The 15,338-nt window shown below is 41.7% G+C and overlaps 1 protein-coding gene across 1 annotated transcript in view; it reads right to left on the bottom strand.

The window, feature by feature from the left end:
- The window catches only part of FAXC (failed axon connections homolog, metaxin like GST domain containing), a 341,056-nt gene that overhangs the window by 113,766 nt on the left and 211,952 nt on the right, over positions 1-15,338 (bottom strand). The window contains exon 3 of the mRNA XM_078648216.1: positions 11,552-11,748. Within this exon, the coding sequence (XP_078504342.1) occupies positions 11,552-11,748 (197 nt within the window). The remainder of the gene's footprint in view (positions 1-11,551; positions 11,749-15,338) is intronic.

The following is a 15,338-nucleotide window of genomic DNA, read 5'->3' as shown; positions in this document are numbered from 1 at the left end:
TAGGAGAGAAAAAAAGCTTTATCATAAAAAAGGAAAGACAAATGGATTAGTGGCTGATTTGTACAAAGCGAAACCAGAAAACCAGGATAAATCACAGCTTCCATTCTTAAATTGTGTGATATTAGGCAAATATTTTACTTCACTAAAACGGCATTTAATACATTTTCAGGCTTCATCTCGTGCATGGGCTCTGGCTCGGCTCTCCTGTTAATTTGTTGGTTTGCCCATATCTAAGAAGGGGTACCTTGGGGACCCCTTCTCGGTTTTGAATGATTATTACCAACTTTGTTTGGAAGAAAAATATTAATGTGTTGCGACTGGATATTGGATCGCAAAACATTAACACATAAGCTAAAGAATCGGTACTCGCAATCTGACTTCAGATATGTGTTTTTAATGAAAAACGACATAGTTCTATCCACAGCCAGAGACAAATCTAATGAACAATTGCAAATTGTTATTTTATAAAGGAGGGAGACTACAGGGTAGCCTACTAGGTCTAGGAGAGGGCCTGTGTAGACCACGCAAGTTAGTTTTAGATGTGGGGGGGGGAAGTATCCTACTACATATATTTAACTGATCTGGGGCAGAAGTGATGCAGATACATTTAAATACAGTATTACTATGTGGCTCAGCCTGGAGGTCAGCCACAAAGTTATGATATGCCTAATGTAGTAGTAGCTACACTGGAGGTAAGATGCACCTAATTTTATACAGAGAGCATGGGACTTAGGTCTGGTAAGGAGGCTTCATCCACACCAGAGGTAAAAAATCCAGGATTTCCAAACAAAAGCATCATCTGCTTAGGCAGATAGAATTCTATATAGGGCAGCTATTAAAATCGCTAGTACTCTTCATGTTCCCAGGATCATGCATGTCAACATTCTTTACCAATTTGGTGACTGATTCACAAAATAATTTTATTGCACATAATACCGATCCTGCCTCACAAAGGAAAATTCTGGGCATTTTGGGAGCAGAGATGTCAGTGTAGATGTTCCATCAAAAAAACAATTTTTCTGCTAAGTTCATCATATCTTGTGGGTGTTGCCAAATGAGTCTTAGGGTAGTGGTCCATGCAAATGTGGGAAACACCCACATAGCTGTATCTTTTCAAAGCATTTCACTGCTTTTATGAACGCCTCGCCCTTCTAAACTTACACCGAAATGATTCACCTGGTGTGGTGTTGTAATCCTGGGAAAGTGTATACAAATAATCTATTTTCTGACAGCGTGAATACAAAGAGAAGACTCTACACGAAAAATGTGTATGAAAAACAATTTCTTTTGTGAAATGTATCACTCATTTTCTATCAATAAATATGTAATGTGTAAACTATAGACACATAGATTTAAGAAAAACATAATTATCTACAATTTATGTGAATATGCACATTTACACATTTAAATGCTGAAAATGGTAACGCACAACTACCCTGGGATATTTGGGATCAGTCGGTCCCAGAGTTTGATAAACAGTTTAATAGCTTTTCCCAAAGTTGGAACCAGATCCAGACTGATAATGATGAAAAGCTTTAGTTTTTGTGGTAATTTTGAGGTGGGAGATGGACAATTAGTTGGTTTCAAGTAGACACTTCTCCTTTGCAACACTACCATTTGGCCTGGATGTAAAACGGAGAGATAAATCACCTAGGGCTAAAGGTTGCAAGCAAGCCAGTGGGGCGGTCCTGCAGCTGAAACAATGAAGGTGTGGTTTCTGCAGTATGGTGTCAATGGAAAACTCTTGTGTTTTCAATCACAAACGTTTGCAACGTAAGCTTTACTTTTGCTATATTAACGGGACTGGCCCAAGTATCTGAACAGTTCTCCATAGCCATTCAGGTAGGTTCCTGCTATATGAATAATACATGCACCTATAAATACATGCATGCATCTAAACACCACTGAATCATTCTCAGTACATTATTCACAGAGAGTGACGAAGGCCACAAGACAACGCTATCCCATCTGTTCCAATCAATTTATACCGCACTCTGTGGAATTCTGCTTCCTCTCTGAAGGATCCTTCTGCTCTGACGTCGGCAGTGCAGGCTTATGAACCACAAGACAGTCCAGCACTACACAGGTCTGCCATTTTGTAAGAGCTGGGTACTCGTCTTCACGCTCTAATATTAAAACAGTCTTCAAAATGCATTGGTTTTGTTGCTATTTAAGGGAGTGTCTCCTCTCTTTAACTTCAGATGAAAGAAGTAGCAGTCGGTGTCAGGTCTGTTTTATTTATTTATATGTTTACTTACCTGTAACCCTCTGTAATCCATAAATTACTCCCCCCCTCCCCACGTCACCACCCAGCTGCTACTCCCACCACCGACCGCTATTGGATGAAAGAGACACTGCAGAAATTATAGGGGAGTGGTGCCTTTGTTGCCACAACTCGTGGAATAGTACTGCACGTTAATGGAGGCGACTACCCTTTGACATGCATTTTTTTGTGCGCCTGTTTATAGTCAGTCATACAAGGTTAACAAGAAACGAATCATGTTTCACAACTGCAGCTGAGGCTGAAATATCAATAACATTGGAGGGTCCCATTTATATACCTAGTTATCACTTCTCTCTGCCTCCATCTTTGGAAGACTGGTGTGTTGATAACAGAACGGCATGGAAAATATTGATTTTGTACTACTTCATATTATTTATTCTATCTCTGGGAACCCTTTAACACACAGACCAATGTATAAGTTACATTCTTTTTAATCATTCCTCATAGCTATACAGCTTTCACCCACATATATCACCTGTCAAACATGGCGCCTCGTTGTCAATTCACACTGCAGGCTAGGTTAAATAAAACATTTTCTACAGTGGACTACAAATGAATACATTGCTAAATAATTGAAGTGCAGTCCCACATAAGGTCAGCACTATAATACTCCAGGCAGTAACAAGGGAAGAGATGGCACAGAGGGTTTTATTTATTATAGGACATTTGACACAAATTGCCACAAAATGATTAAATACTTATTGCCCAAAGGCCGAGGCCTATGGGGAGAATATCCACTTGAACAATCCTGGTGGCACCAAGCATGCTTTGCAGGCAAGTGTAATAAATTGTAAGGAAATGAGGAGAAAAAAACTGTGCGGCAGTGCTTAATTTGAGCCGGTGGTTTCCGACATTCCGAACCAGCACTTAATTGTCAATACTGGCACTTATGACAGTTTTACAAAAGATTATGGACAGAATGCTGAACGTTGTCATACCCCCTGTACAGAGATCTGGGTCTAAATTCATCGTTTTTTGCTCACAATGCCATTCCAGTTGGACCTAGCCATATGCAAATCAGTTTTGCCCCTACTCCCCATGAGAAAACTCCAGCCCAAACTGCCATACCAGGTCCTACCTGGACAGGAAACAAGCAGCCTGGGACGGTTTTGAGGTATCACCTCTCATCAGCCAGGCTAGCTTCAAATCCAATGGGATAGTCAAAACGGGGCCCACGTCTGGGCATACCCTTCCCAATTAGGGGAACTATAGCAACTCAAAAGATGATGGACGGTATGCTGAACATTGTCAAATATTCACCCAAGTACAGTGATATGGACCTAAATCCATTTTTTTTTCGCTCACCAGGCCATTCCAGTTTGGACCCAGCAATATGCAAATCAGTCTTGACCCTGCTCCCCATGGAAACAGTCCAGCCCGAACTGACAGACGAGGTCATCCCTGGACTGGAAACAATCAGGCTGGGACGTTGGTTACAATTCACGCAGTAGGGTTGATGCATCGAAATCGAGCCTCCCAGTTGGCATACAAGGATCAATGCTGCATCGAAGTTGAGCCTCTCAGCGGTGTCTCTGGATTGGCACTTCATCGTCATCGAACCTCGCAGCCGAGACCTGCGTCGTTGTTGAATCAGCAAAGCTTCAGAGGGCGCTGTGTCAGTTCCGATTGGTGCAAAGGGGTCACTGCATCGATTTTTGCAGAAAACAGCTGCAGAATCCACTTGTGGGGCCCAGTACAGGAGGTGGGACCTCAGGCAAGGGTAGGACTCACAGATGGCAGAGTGGAGCAATACCAGCCAGCAGAGTTGCAAGTAGTCCTTTGTATCCCTGAGACTTCAGAAAACAGAAGGCAAGCCAGCAAGCCCTTGGAGAATCTTGGGTTAAAGGACGTAAAGAACAGGTATAGTCCTTCTCACCCCCAGGCAGAAGCAGCAGGCCAACACAGCAGAGTAGGTTCCAGAGTGGCAGTACCTCCTACAGCACAGCAATCAGAAGGCAGCAGACCAACACAGCAATGGAATTAGCAAAGTGGTAGACCCATTTACAGCAGAGCAGCTCTTTTTCTAGGCAGAATGTCCTTGATTCCAGCAGAGTTCTGATTTGGTGCTGTTGGGAGTCAAATACGTATACCCAAATGTGCCTTTGAAGTGGGGGGACCTCAAAGAGGCCTTTGAAGATCGCAAGGTCCCTGCCTTTCCTGCCCTGGCTCCAAACTCACTACAGGAGAGTATGCAGCTCCTTGTGTTGGGCAGGCACAGCCCTAGTCAGGTGAAAGTCTCAACTTCTCCCTCCCAATCTACCTCAGGAAACCCCACCAGCCTGGTGATGGGTCATCAGGATGCCAAAGTCACACCCCAGCTCTGTTTGTGTATCTGTCTAGACAGAACGCAACAAAACCCAGCTGTCACCCAACCCAGACGTGTATGCAGAGACAGGCAGAAGCAAAGAATGGTTAAAGTAAGAAAATGCCAACTTTCTAAAAGTGGCATTTTCATCATTACAATTTAGCCAATAGAAGAGATATGCCTAGCAGTAATGAAAAACAAATGTAGCAGTTTTTCACTATCAGGACATGAAAAACTCAAAAGTACATGTCCTACCTTTTAAATACACCCCAGCCTACCTATAGGGCTGCATAGGGCCTACCTATATATAATAAAAGGGAAGGTTTGGGCTTGGCAAATAGGTTAACTTACCAGGTCAAAATGGCAGTTTAAAACGGACACACAAGCTCTGCAGTGGTAGGCTTGAGCCATGTTTAACGGCTACTGAAGTGGGTGGCACAATCAGTGCTGCAGGCCCTCTAGTAGCATTTAATTACGGGCCCTGGGCACATATAATGCCCTTTACTAGAGACTTACAAGCAAATTACATATGCCAATTGTGGATAAGCCAATGTTACAATGTTTAGAGTACAGAGCATATGCACTTTAGCACTGGTTAGCAGTGGTAAAGTGCCCAGAATCCGAAAGCCACCAAAAATGAAATCAGCAAAACAGGAGGTCAGAAGGCAAAAAAAACAGGGGAAACCACTCCAAGGATGCCAGGTCTAACAGTATTCTAGGACAAATCAAGAGCATTTATGTTCTTTAGTTGGCTGATATTTATTTTTGACGAGCCAAATGACTAACATTTCAGTCATCTTCAATTTAAAAAAATCCGTTTATGCTGGGTCTGTATTGATGTATTGGGATGAAGTGCCCCAACACATCAATAATGCTATTTGTATTGTTAAATGTCTATGTAAAAGAGGCTAGGTTTAAAATGTATTCTATTGGAGAGAAAAAAGGAAAGCACTGAAGCTACATCACTGCCAACATTCAAACGCATTAAAAATAGAAAAGCAAGGCTCTTTCCTCTTAACCCCGTAAGTGCTAAAGTTTTAATTTTACCAACTACATCAAGCTCTATCAGATATTTTTTCATGTTTCCATTCAAACACCAGATGGCATTTTTCTGATGGGTTCCTAAACAAATGCCTCATCTTTTATTTGCAACGTTAGGGCGATCATTAGGGAGCCCTATCATCGTGGTTGTTGAAAGTCCATATCCCTCCCAAATAAGGCAATCCTGTCTTTCAATACTTTCCAGAAAAAAAACACAAAAGACAGCAACCGTACCTTTCCAAAACGTGTATCTTCAGGAAATTACAAAAAAAAAGCATACGTGAAACAATTCTTTTCCCACAAGTGTGTCGTTACTTTTGGAAAGGGTGGGTGTGTAGATCATTGGCTACAATGGTAGAAATCAATTACCCAACTGAGAAAGTTAAGTATTTCTCAGATAAGATAAATATTTAATTTAAAATGGGTTAATTGGTGTACTTTCCAAAAAGACCCCATCCACACAAAGCTTTACATTGAACCAAATATTGCAAACTAATGTAAATGTAAAATTACTTCCCCTTAAACTGTGAATCTCGCACAGCCTGCACCACAGTCAAGCCCGATATTAATTTGTATTGGCTGATCACTGTTATTCTAGTTAGGGAAATAATGCAAAATAAAAATGACCCAGGGTGATCAGGATATTTCTGAAATCGTAACAGGATTGTAAGGGGAAATACATAGCTCCTAAAACTAAAAAAGTTCAAATGATTTATTGATTTTGCCCAACTCAGCTTAAATTATGTGTACAGAAAAATCATTTACAATGGAAAAATCTCAATCTTGCACTCAAAAATTGGATTTACGAATATGGCAATTAAACAATTATGGTGAAATTTCCTTCTGCACTAATTTAGTGATAGGTGTAGATTGTAGGTGTTGCCCCGAGGATTCAACCATGAAAGTTCCTGAACACGTACAAACTCAGATATCTGTGGTTATGAAATATGTACTTTCACCTAGACATACCTCATACCAAACTGTATCCAGGCAAATGACTATGTTTAATGCAGCCTTCCATCTGCTACATCACCTCAAAATGAGCAAGACTGTGGCTGCCAGAGCAGGTGACGGCCGAGCAGTGTGATCAACTATCCCACCACTTGAGGTCAGAGTACTAGCTCTTTATTCACCAGAAAAATTTTGTTCTTTATGAATTGCATAAAAAACAATTTTGAGGGATACTCTACACTTTCTCAATAGCAAACTGTGGCTGTAGATGTCAAGCCAATCATCGTGTCTGTTGGATAAAAAGTAAAAACACTGTTATTCTCAGCTTCTTAGGCCAAGGACAGAGTGGTTGGCCCGTTACAACAGCAGAGAGACTCAATGTTAATACGTCTTTGAAAAGGACCTTGAACCACCGATTTGGCCACGAAAAATATATTATCACTTTGAAAACACATTAGTGGGAAGAATTTTTTATGGTCACAGTTGTGATGCTTGGACTGAAACAAAATAATTAAACTTATTACTTTTTCACTCAGATGCTGGATCTTCCTAATGAGGTCCATAAGAACCACTCAAAGAGTCATAATGAAATGTGAGACATGAGGGACATGGCCAGAAGATGTAGGATAATTGGGATCAATTTATATCGATCACTTCTAGAGCAACAGCATGGTGACGGTGGATTCTTCAAGACATCAACTGAGGAGGGGTTGATGGCACAGCAATAGGCAATATCTAAGAGTGCATAGGTAGTAATGTACTTATGAAGGCACAGTCATAGAGCATTATGTAAGAGTGCATAGGTAGTTATGTACTTATGAAGGCACAGTCATAGGGCATTACGTAAGAGTGCATAGGTAGTTATGGACCTGGGATGGCACAGTCATAGGGCAATATCTAAGAGTGTATAGATAGCTATGGACCTGTGATGACGCGGTCATGGGGCAATATCTAAGAGTGCGTAGAGAGTTATGGGCCTGTGATGGTACAGTCATAGGGCAATATCTAAGAGTGCATAGGTAGTTATGGACCTGTGATGATACAGTCATAGGGCAATATCTAAGAGTGCATAGGTAGTTATGGACCTGGGATGGCACAGTCATAGGGCAATATCTAAGAGTGTTTAGATAGCTATGGACCTGTGATGACGCGGTCATGGGGCAATATCTAAGAGTGCGTAGAGAGTTATGGGCCTGTGATGGTACAGTCATAGGGCAATATCTAAGAGTGCATAGGTAATTATGGGCCAGTGATGGCACAGTCATAGGGCAATATCTAAGAGTGCATAGGTAGTTATGGACCTGTGATGGCACAGTCATAGGGATATATCTTTGAGTGCATAGGTAGTTATGGACCTGGAATGGCATAGTCATAGGGCAATATCGAAGAGTGCATAGGTAGCCATGGACCTGTGATGGCACGGTCATGGGGCAATATCTAAGAGTGTGTAGAGAATTAGGGACCTGTGATGGCACAGTCATGGGGCACTTTCTAAGAGTGCATAGGTAGTTATGGACCTGTGATCGCACAGTCATAGGGCAATATCTAAGAGTGCATAGGTAGTTATGGACATGTGATGGCACATTTATAGGGCATTATCTAAGAGCGCATAGGTAGTTATGGACCTGTAGTGGACCAGGTACCAACTTACTAAGTGAATCTAAAATAAATAGTGAGTAATGAGATGGAAGTTAAGGGACGCCCTCCATGGAAATGCCAGCAAATAGAAACTCATTCTGTGCAGAGAGGCCCAGATGCACAAAACTTCTCATTTGCATTTCTTAAATAGCAATTCCGTAAGAATTGCTATTTAGGAAATGCAAAAGTATATGTACAAAATTTGTGACTTCTTTATAGCGATTCCTACAAACTAGGAATCTCTATTAGAGTATCGAAAATGGGAAATGCCATCACATTCCCGCCTACGGGAAAAATAGGAAAGGTTTGCATTTCTTAAATTGTGATTGCCTAATAGAAAATCGCAATTAAATAAATTACTGCCAAGGGTGCCTCTGGGCTTAAGGCTGCCCCTGGTGGCACCTCAAAATTCCTAGTGGAGTAAGCAGGGGCATATTTGAGCTTCATGTCACACAAAAAAATGCACTTTTAATGCATTTTTTTTATTTTGCACGTAGTTACCATTGACTTGTAGTCAATGGTAATAGCATTTCCTAAATGCCCAATTCGCATTTAGGGAATGCTTTGTACATGTGCTTTAGGAATCGCAAATAGCTAATCCCTATTTGCAATTCCTAAATCGCGGTTGCAATTTGCGATTTCTACGTGTAGAAATTGCAAACTGCGACCGCGATTTAGCCTTTGTACATCTGGAAAGGCCATTTAGCATTTCTCAATGCCCCGAAATAGCAATTCAGACCACTAAGAAATGATAAAACCCTTCATACATCGGGCCCATAGTCTCTTGTGAGGGAGCGGGATAGGATACATCACATTTTATAGATGGCCCCTATTTTGATTGTTTGAATTATTTATTCTGTTTTACACAAAAAGGCCACACATGCAATGAGTTTGGCAAACTTGTTGAATGTGTCAGAAACAACACTGGCAAAAAAAGTTGTGAACTCCTATTTTCACTTGTTGGTCTTTTTGTGCGAAACAGGATCATGGGAGGCTGGCTAATCGTTGAATCTCAAAACCTCTAGATCCCCACTTTGAAGATTGTACCTTGATATTGTGGTATGATGGATCATTTATTTTCCAATGACATGTCACAAATGTGTGTGAAAACACGTACAATTTAAATATTGTATTGTTATAAATTCTTGATTAAAAAGAGGGCTATGAAGGCACATTAAGTTAATCTAGGAGGATATTAAATTGTTTTATAATAGTTAACACTTGGATAATACCTCATAAGCATTTATGTTTCTGTTTCGACTGTATTTCATAGTGCATGATTTAATTTACTTGAAAATGTCAGGGGTTGTTTAGTGTTTGCATGGTTCTACAGCTCTGCCCACAGTACTGTTTGTAAGATGCATATTTTTGCTGTCCACTTGCTACTTTATCTCTTTTTGAGTATATTTGGATAATCTTTATTGTCCTGATATATAAAATCATTTGCAATATGTCCACCAACACATGATGAACATCAACAAATTACATAGTTTAAAATTAGTTCGGGCTGGACTGTTCCCATTGGAGCAGGGTCAAGGCTGATTTGCATAAATGCATATATGGTGTGCAAAATAACGATGGACTGGGATACGGCCTGAGTATTTGCCAGTAGCTGACATTAATTCAAGCATTCCATCCATCATCTTTTGTATACTTTAGTATGTCGCCCTAAGTGGGATGAGTATGCCCAGACGTGGGTCTCTTGAACATTGTGTCATTAGAACTAAGCTGTAGCTGGCTGAAGAGCTCGTCACAAGGGGGTGAAACCGTTCCTGGGTTGCTTGTGTTCCAGTTCAGGGAGTACCTGTCCTAGAAGTTTGGGCTGGACTGTTCCTATTGGAGCAGGTTCAAGACTCAGTTGCATGTAGCTGAGTCCAAACTGAGGGGGCACGGGGTGCAAAATAATGATGTACTCTGATGTGGCTCTGAGTCATTATCAGTGCAGTGGCTGAGATTAAGCCAAGCATTTCTTCCATCACCTTTTGTATACGATAGTTTAAGATAAGGACAAAATCCTGTACAATTCACGACAACAGCTCGAACTCAAAATACATACACTAAAATATCAAATCTGACCCCACACCATATCACTACAATAACAATACATTTTGAACACTGAGGACCTGAATGTGGTCGACCCAGAAAAGGGTGTTATATTTATCACCCATGATACATTCCAACACCACAGGGATCTACATTTATTCGCTCAGATAAATAGCACTCTGTTATGATTATAGTGTGAAAAATTGGACACATCATGCAGATTTTGGTGCTTATCACCAACAAAATGCACGTCCTGTTATTTACTATGTGTTATCCTCTGGTAAATTTGTGCGAGGGTGAGATGCTTCCTGCCCAAACCGTAATTGTGATATGTGCAGTTATGCAATTCCCTGCACGACTGCATAGTCAAGGGTTGCCTCAACTGTACAGTTTGCTCTAAATGTAAACTATAAACCTCATAAGTATGTGAAACAGAAACACGTAAGACACAAATAGAATTCAATACAAACCTGTTATTGCAATCATATATAGAGATATTAATATTAAGTAGTCATTTAATTGCAACATGTATGAAAACAGCAAATTAAATTCAAACAACAACATATGAATTATACCAAAGTAATCAGCGACATACATTAAACCACACAAGGCTATACACCACAACTCACTCAGCTACCTCGCTCAGAAATTGACGCTCTTGGGTGGCTCAAGAGCCACAAGAAGCGCAGAAAATCTTCTTTTGAAACCACAAAGATTCCACAAGAAAAAAAACATACAAACGCTCCTTCTCAGGGATGGCACCCAGGATCTGGAATGCCCTCCCTCCAGAAACCAGACGTATCTCATCAACTGCATCCTTAAAAAAACGAAGTAAAATCGGTCCTCCTGGCTAAATTCACATGAATATAGGCTCGTGATATCTCGAGACTCAGTACTTTTCCTTTTATGACAATAGGCGGCCATACCACCTATGCACCTTTGCTACCTTGCCTGGACTCTATGGTTAACTATTTGCTCATCTTTGCATAATATGCCTTGTTTATTGCTCTTTTGTCTTCATATTCCATATGTGTGTAAAGCGCTTTGATATCCGTGAGGATCTTGTTCGTGCTCTATAAAATTTTAAAAATAAATAAATGCTCTGCTCCATGTTTGCTCAATTTTCATAGGTAATAACTGCAAAACTAGTGTCAATAAGAGTTAAGAGAGTTACAAAATACTTTCCATGAAGCCCTTTGGAAGTACAAACCCTGTACACTTTTCAGAGCTTCCACTTTCTATTCCCGATGCAAAATGATGTTCTCATAGGAGATCTTGCACAGTCTTACCAGTAGAAGTGTTCTTCCACCATTTTCGACACCGCTCTGGAGACAGCTCTTTGATGGGGGTTTAGGTTTTTGTTTAAATTCACTCCAAGCTTCTCTTCCAAAAAGTCAATGATGAATTCTGTTCCAGAGACTCTTTCATGATTGTACTCTATCCAGGGCATTTTGCCTTGTGGTGAGAGTTTTCCATCAAAATAGTTCTGACAAATAAAAAAAGAAAAGAAATAAGTCAAACATTGTGTTTTACAGAATGAATTGAGAAATAATACACTGAAGGGCCCTGTTTCTGAAATTAATTTTGCAGCTGCACCACCATATGCAGTATATACACTGTGTACATAAAACAACCTGTCACCTGCAAGTAGAGTCGACCCCAACAGCAGTAGGTTATCCTTTTGTGAGGCATTTGAAAGTTTGGAGCAATTATGTTTTTGTATTGAACACTGTTTGCAATTGTGCTCCATTGGACTCTGTCAGTGTACAATGCAACTTTCCTTGTTGGGGTCAACTTAGCATTCCAATAGTGGAGGAGGCCTCAGTCACAATACTTGTTTCACATACAAACAATGCTAACATACACAAAGATTGGCATCTGTGAACAGAAATAACGCATCCAGATTGACTTTAACTCCGCCTTTCGAATGTGCTTCATGGGAATATTTCCCTTACTTAGAGATGCAAGCTTACGGGTATTTAAATGGGTATTTCCATATGAGTTTCGAGGGAGGTGGAAAATGTACTGAACACCGACAAGGTTACAATTTTTTGAGTACTCACAAACATTAGGAATATTCTTTACTGACATTCATCACACTTCTAAACTTACTCCTACTTCAAGTTCCTTGGCCTTGTGGTGCTTTAGTTTCTCAAGCACCGGTGTTGATGATTAAGTGCCGGTGCTGCACACCGGAAACCACTGGCTCAAATTAAGCACTTGATTGGTACCATCAGAAGAAAGAAATTGAGCCTCGCGGATGTGACTTTCTTCTTACTCTTTCCGAGCTGCTGCAACGCTCAATTTATTGCCTGGAAGCAGAGGGCAGTGCTCTGTCAGGTAAGGCATTCCGAGCTACAGCTGGGCCCTGTGGTCCAAAAGCAGCAATGACGTGTGATGCAGTCCGGGGCGTCTGACATTTGTTTCCCAATCCCAGAGTTAACACCACTGTGCAAATATATAATGCTGATTGACTCATTTTTATTTTGTAAAGCGCACAAATACCCAAAGGTGTCCTGTTGCTGAAATTCCAACAGATTTCTCCAATGAACATCTGCCAGGCCATTGATTCAGCAGATACTGTTTAAGCCACAAATCTAGCAGTGGGGCAGCTCCCGGAATTAACAGGATTTACCAAGGATTAGCTTGCATTAAAATCTACGCTCCTCTTCGTACTCTAAAGCGAGTACATCTGATACCTTGCGAATTTCAGGCAATTGCTGCTATGTTGCCTTCAAAATCGCATCCCGTGCAAGAACTGAGGCAGTGTCAATAAAAATAACTTAAGGTGTTAGATCCTAAGGCATAGCGATTATACAGGAGCCCTTTCATGCCTGCATCCTGACACTGCATGCGAAATAGAAATCTACATCATTTACTACATGAGGGGGATTCAACATCAACAAACAAGCCTTGCCTTGTGTGAAACGGGATCTGCCATAAATTCCCGTTACCCACATTGTTGCCACCACTCTCCTTGTGATACAAGTTTCTGAATAATTATCGCGTGAAGCAGGTGCATCTGTTCACAGTTAAAAAGTCAGGTACTTATGTTTTACTTTTACAGAAAACTTTAACATTGATGGGTATGTGAGGTAAACATTTTACCGGTGTGATCTGAGTGTCATGAGGTGGCAACCATTCATCTACTGAGTCTGGTAAAGATGTGGTGTAATTTAATTTAGTATTAGAATGCTGAGCACTCCTTTGAATACAATGGAGCGCTCCAGGCTTCTAATGGCTGGTAGAAGCCTGAGCATCAACATTCCAATGTTTCTTTTCACAGCTGTTGCTGTGAACAAAGGCCTCCAAGAGCATGAGGGGATTTCAACAAAGGATTTTGTTTTACTAATTAGAACATTATGCCCTCTAGGGGTGGAATGTTCTAATAGCCTTATAGCCCTCCGTAGCAGCCTATACCAGCCATTAAAGGCCCACTCCCTTGTTAAAGGCCTTCCACTGGGCCTTTAACGCTGGATGGGGGCATTAATGGGCAGTATAGTCCACTACGGCGGGCTATAAAGCTATATTAGAACATTGGAATTTTGAGCGCTCCATTGAAGACAATGAAGTAACTCCGGGCTTCTAATGGCTGGTAAAAGCCCGGAGCTCCAATGTTTATCTTTCACAGCAACAACTGTGTACAAAGGCCTCACGGAGCTCGAGGGTTTTCGACCCCTTCGGGCTCCATGAGGCCTTTGTTTCACTAAATAGAACATTCTGCCCTGATGGGACAGAATGTTCTAATAGCCTTACAGCCCGCAGTAGCTGGGCTATACCTGCCGATAAAGGCCCACTCTCTTGTTAAGCAGGCCTTTAATGGCCGGTATAGACCGCTACGGCAGGCTGTAAGCTAAGTTAATAACATTTGTAAGTTCCATTCCTTAGAAACGCAAAAGCTGGTGTGAAGCACTATATAAAAAATAATCTCGCACAGCCGGTCCTTTGATGGTGAAGAATACTCTTTGTACCTGCATTTTTATTCTACCACTGCCACTTTCGGTCATCATAAGTTTGCATCGGGGTGGTATTTTCTATCACAAATATATAATACTTTGGGGAGGGCAAACTCAGGAATATTTGGGAATATTGATATATTTTATGAGCACCCCTTCGGTATTACTTTCAAAACCCATAGCTTTTATATATTTTATTTGAGAAATGTGTTTGTCAAGTGCACCGTATACTGCCTTCTGTTTTTCTTTTTTTGTGTTTTTTAAACTTTCCAGGGCAGAGCCCATTCTTAACTCCCCCATTCAGTAGAGGTGGCATTACTTTAAAATGTCACCAACAGTCACTTAAATCCCGGTGAGCCTCTTCATGGACGACATGTCTTGGGCGTTTCCTTGCCACTTAGGGTCCGATTACGACTTTTAGAAGAGCAGTGGCGCAGCGGTGCAAACCGCCGCGCCACCGCTCCAATGAAGGACGCCACCGCCAACCCGGCAGAGAACAACTTTTCAGTGGTCTGGTGGGCAGGAGGTGTGGCGGTCCGGCGGCGATGCCGCACCACAATGAGACCGCACTACGAGGTTCCTGCACGGCACGAACTTGAATGTCCATGCGGTACAGGAACATATGTGCATGCACACAGGGGGGGCACATGTTATGCCCCCCTGTGTGCATCCACTTGCGGTTGAGGCACAGGGTGTTTACATGTAAACCCTGGAGGAGAGAAAACTCATAATATACTTGGTGGGATCGGAGTGGTCCTCCCAAGCATATTGCGGCCTCTGACTGCCGCTTCAATGCCAGTTAATGGCGGTTCCTTGGTGGAGCCGGCGGTCCCAGGGCGGTTTAACTGCCCAACTCCTAATGGGGTGATCGGACCGCCAGTTCAGCATTGGTTCGATCCGCCATCACTGCACCACCACGAGTCTGGTGGTCCCCGGACTACGAGACTCAGATTAGGTCCCTTTGTGTAAATTGTTTGTGTTTGTGGTTGTGGGGGGCAGCTGTTTTACACACACAAACACACAAAAACTTTCACTCTCTCGACCACCAGCTGCCCGGACTTCCACTCAGGGACAGCTTAAGGATTTTGCGGGCCAAGGGTCAAATTTATTTTTAGGGGAT

The sequence above is a fragment of the Lissotriton helveticus genome, chromosome 6 (assembly GCF_964261635.1).
Source record: "Lissotriton helveticus chromosome 6, aLisHel1.1, whole genome shotgun sequence".
NCBI lineage: Eukaryota > Metazoa > Chordata > Amphibia > Caudata > Salamandridae > Lissotriton > Lissotriton helveticus.
The sequence above is the reverse complement of the archived record's forward strand: the minus strand, read 5'-3'. Positions and strand labels throughout refer to the sequence as shown.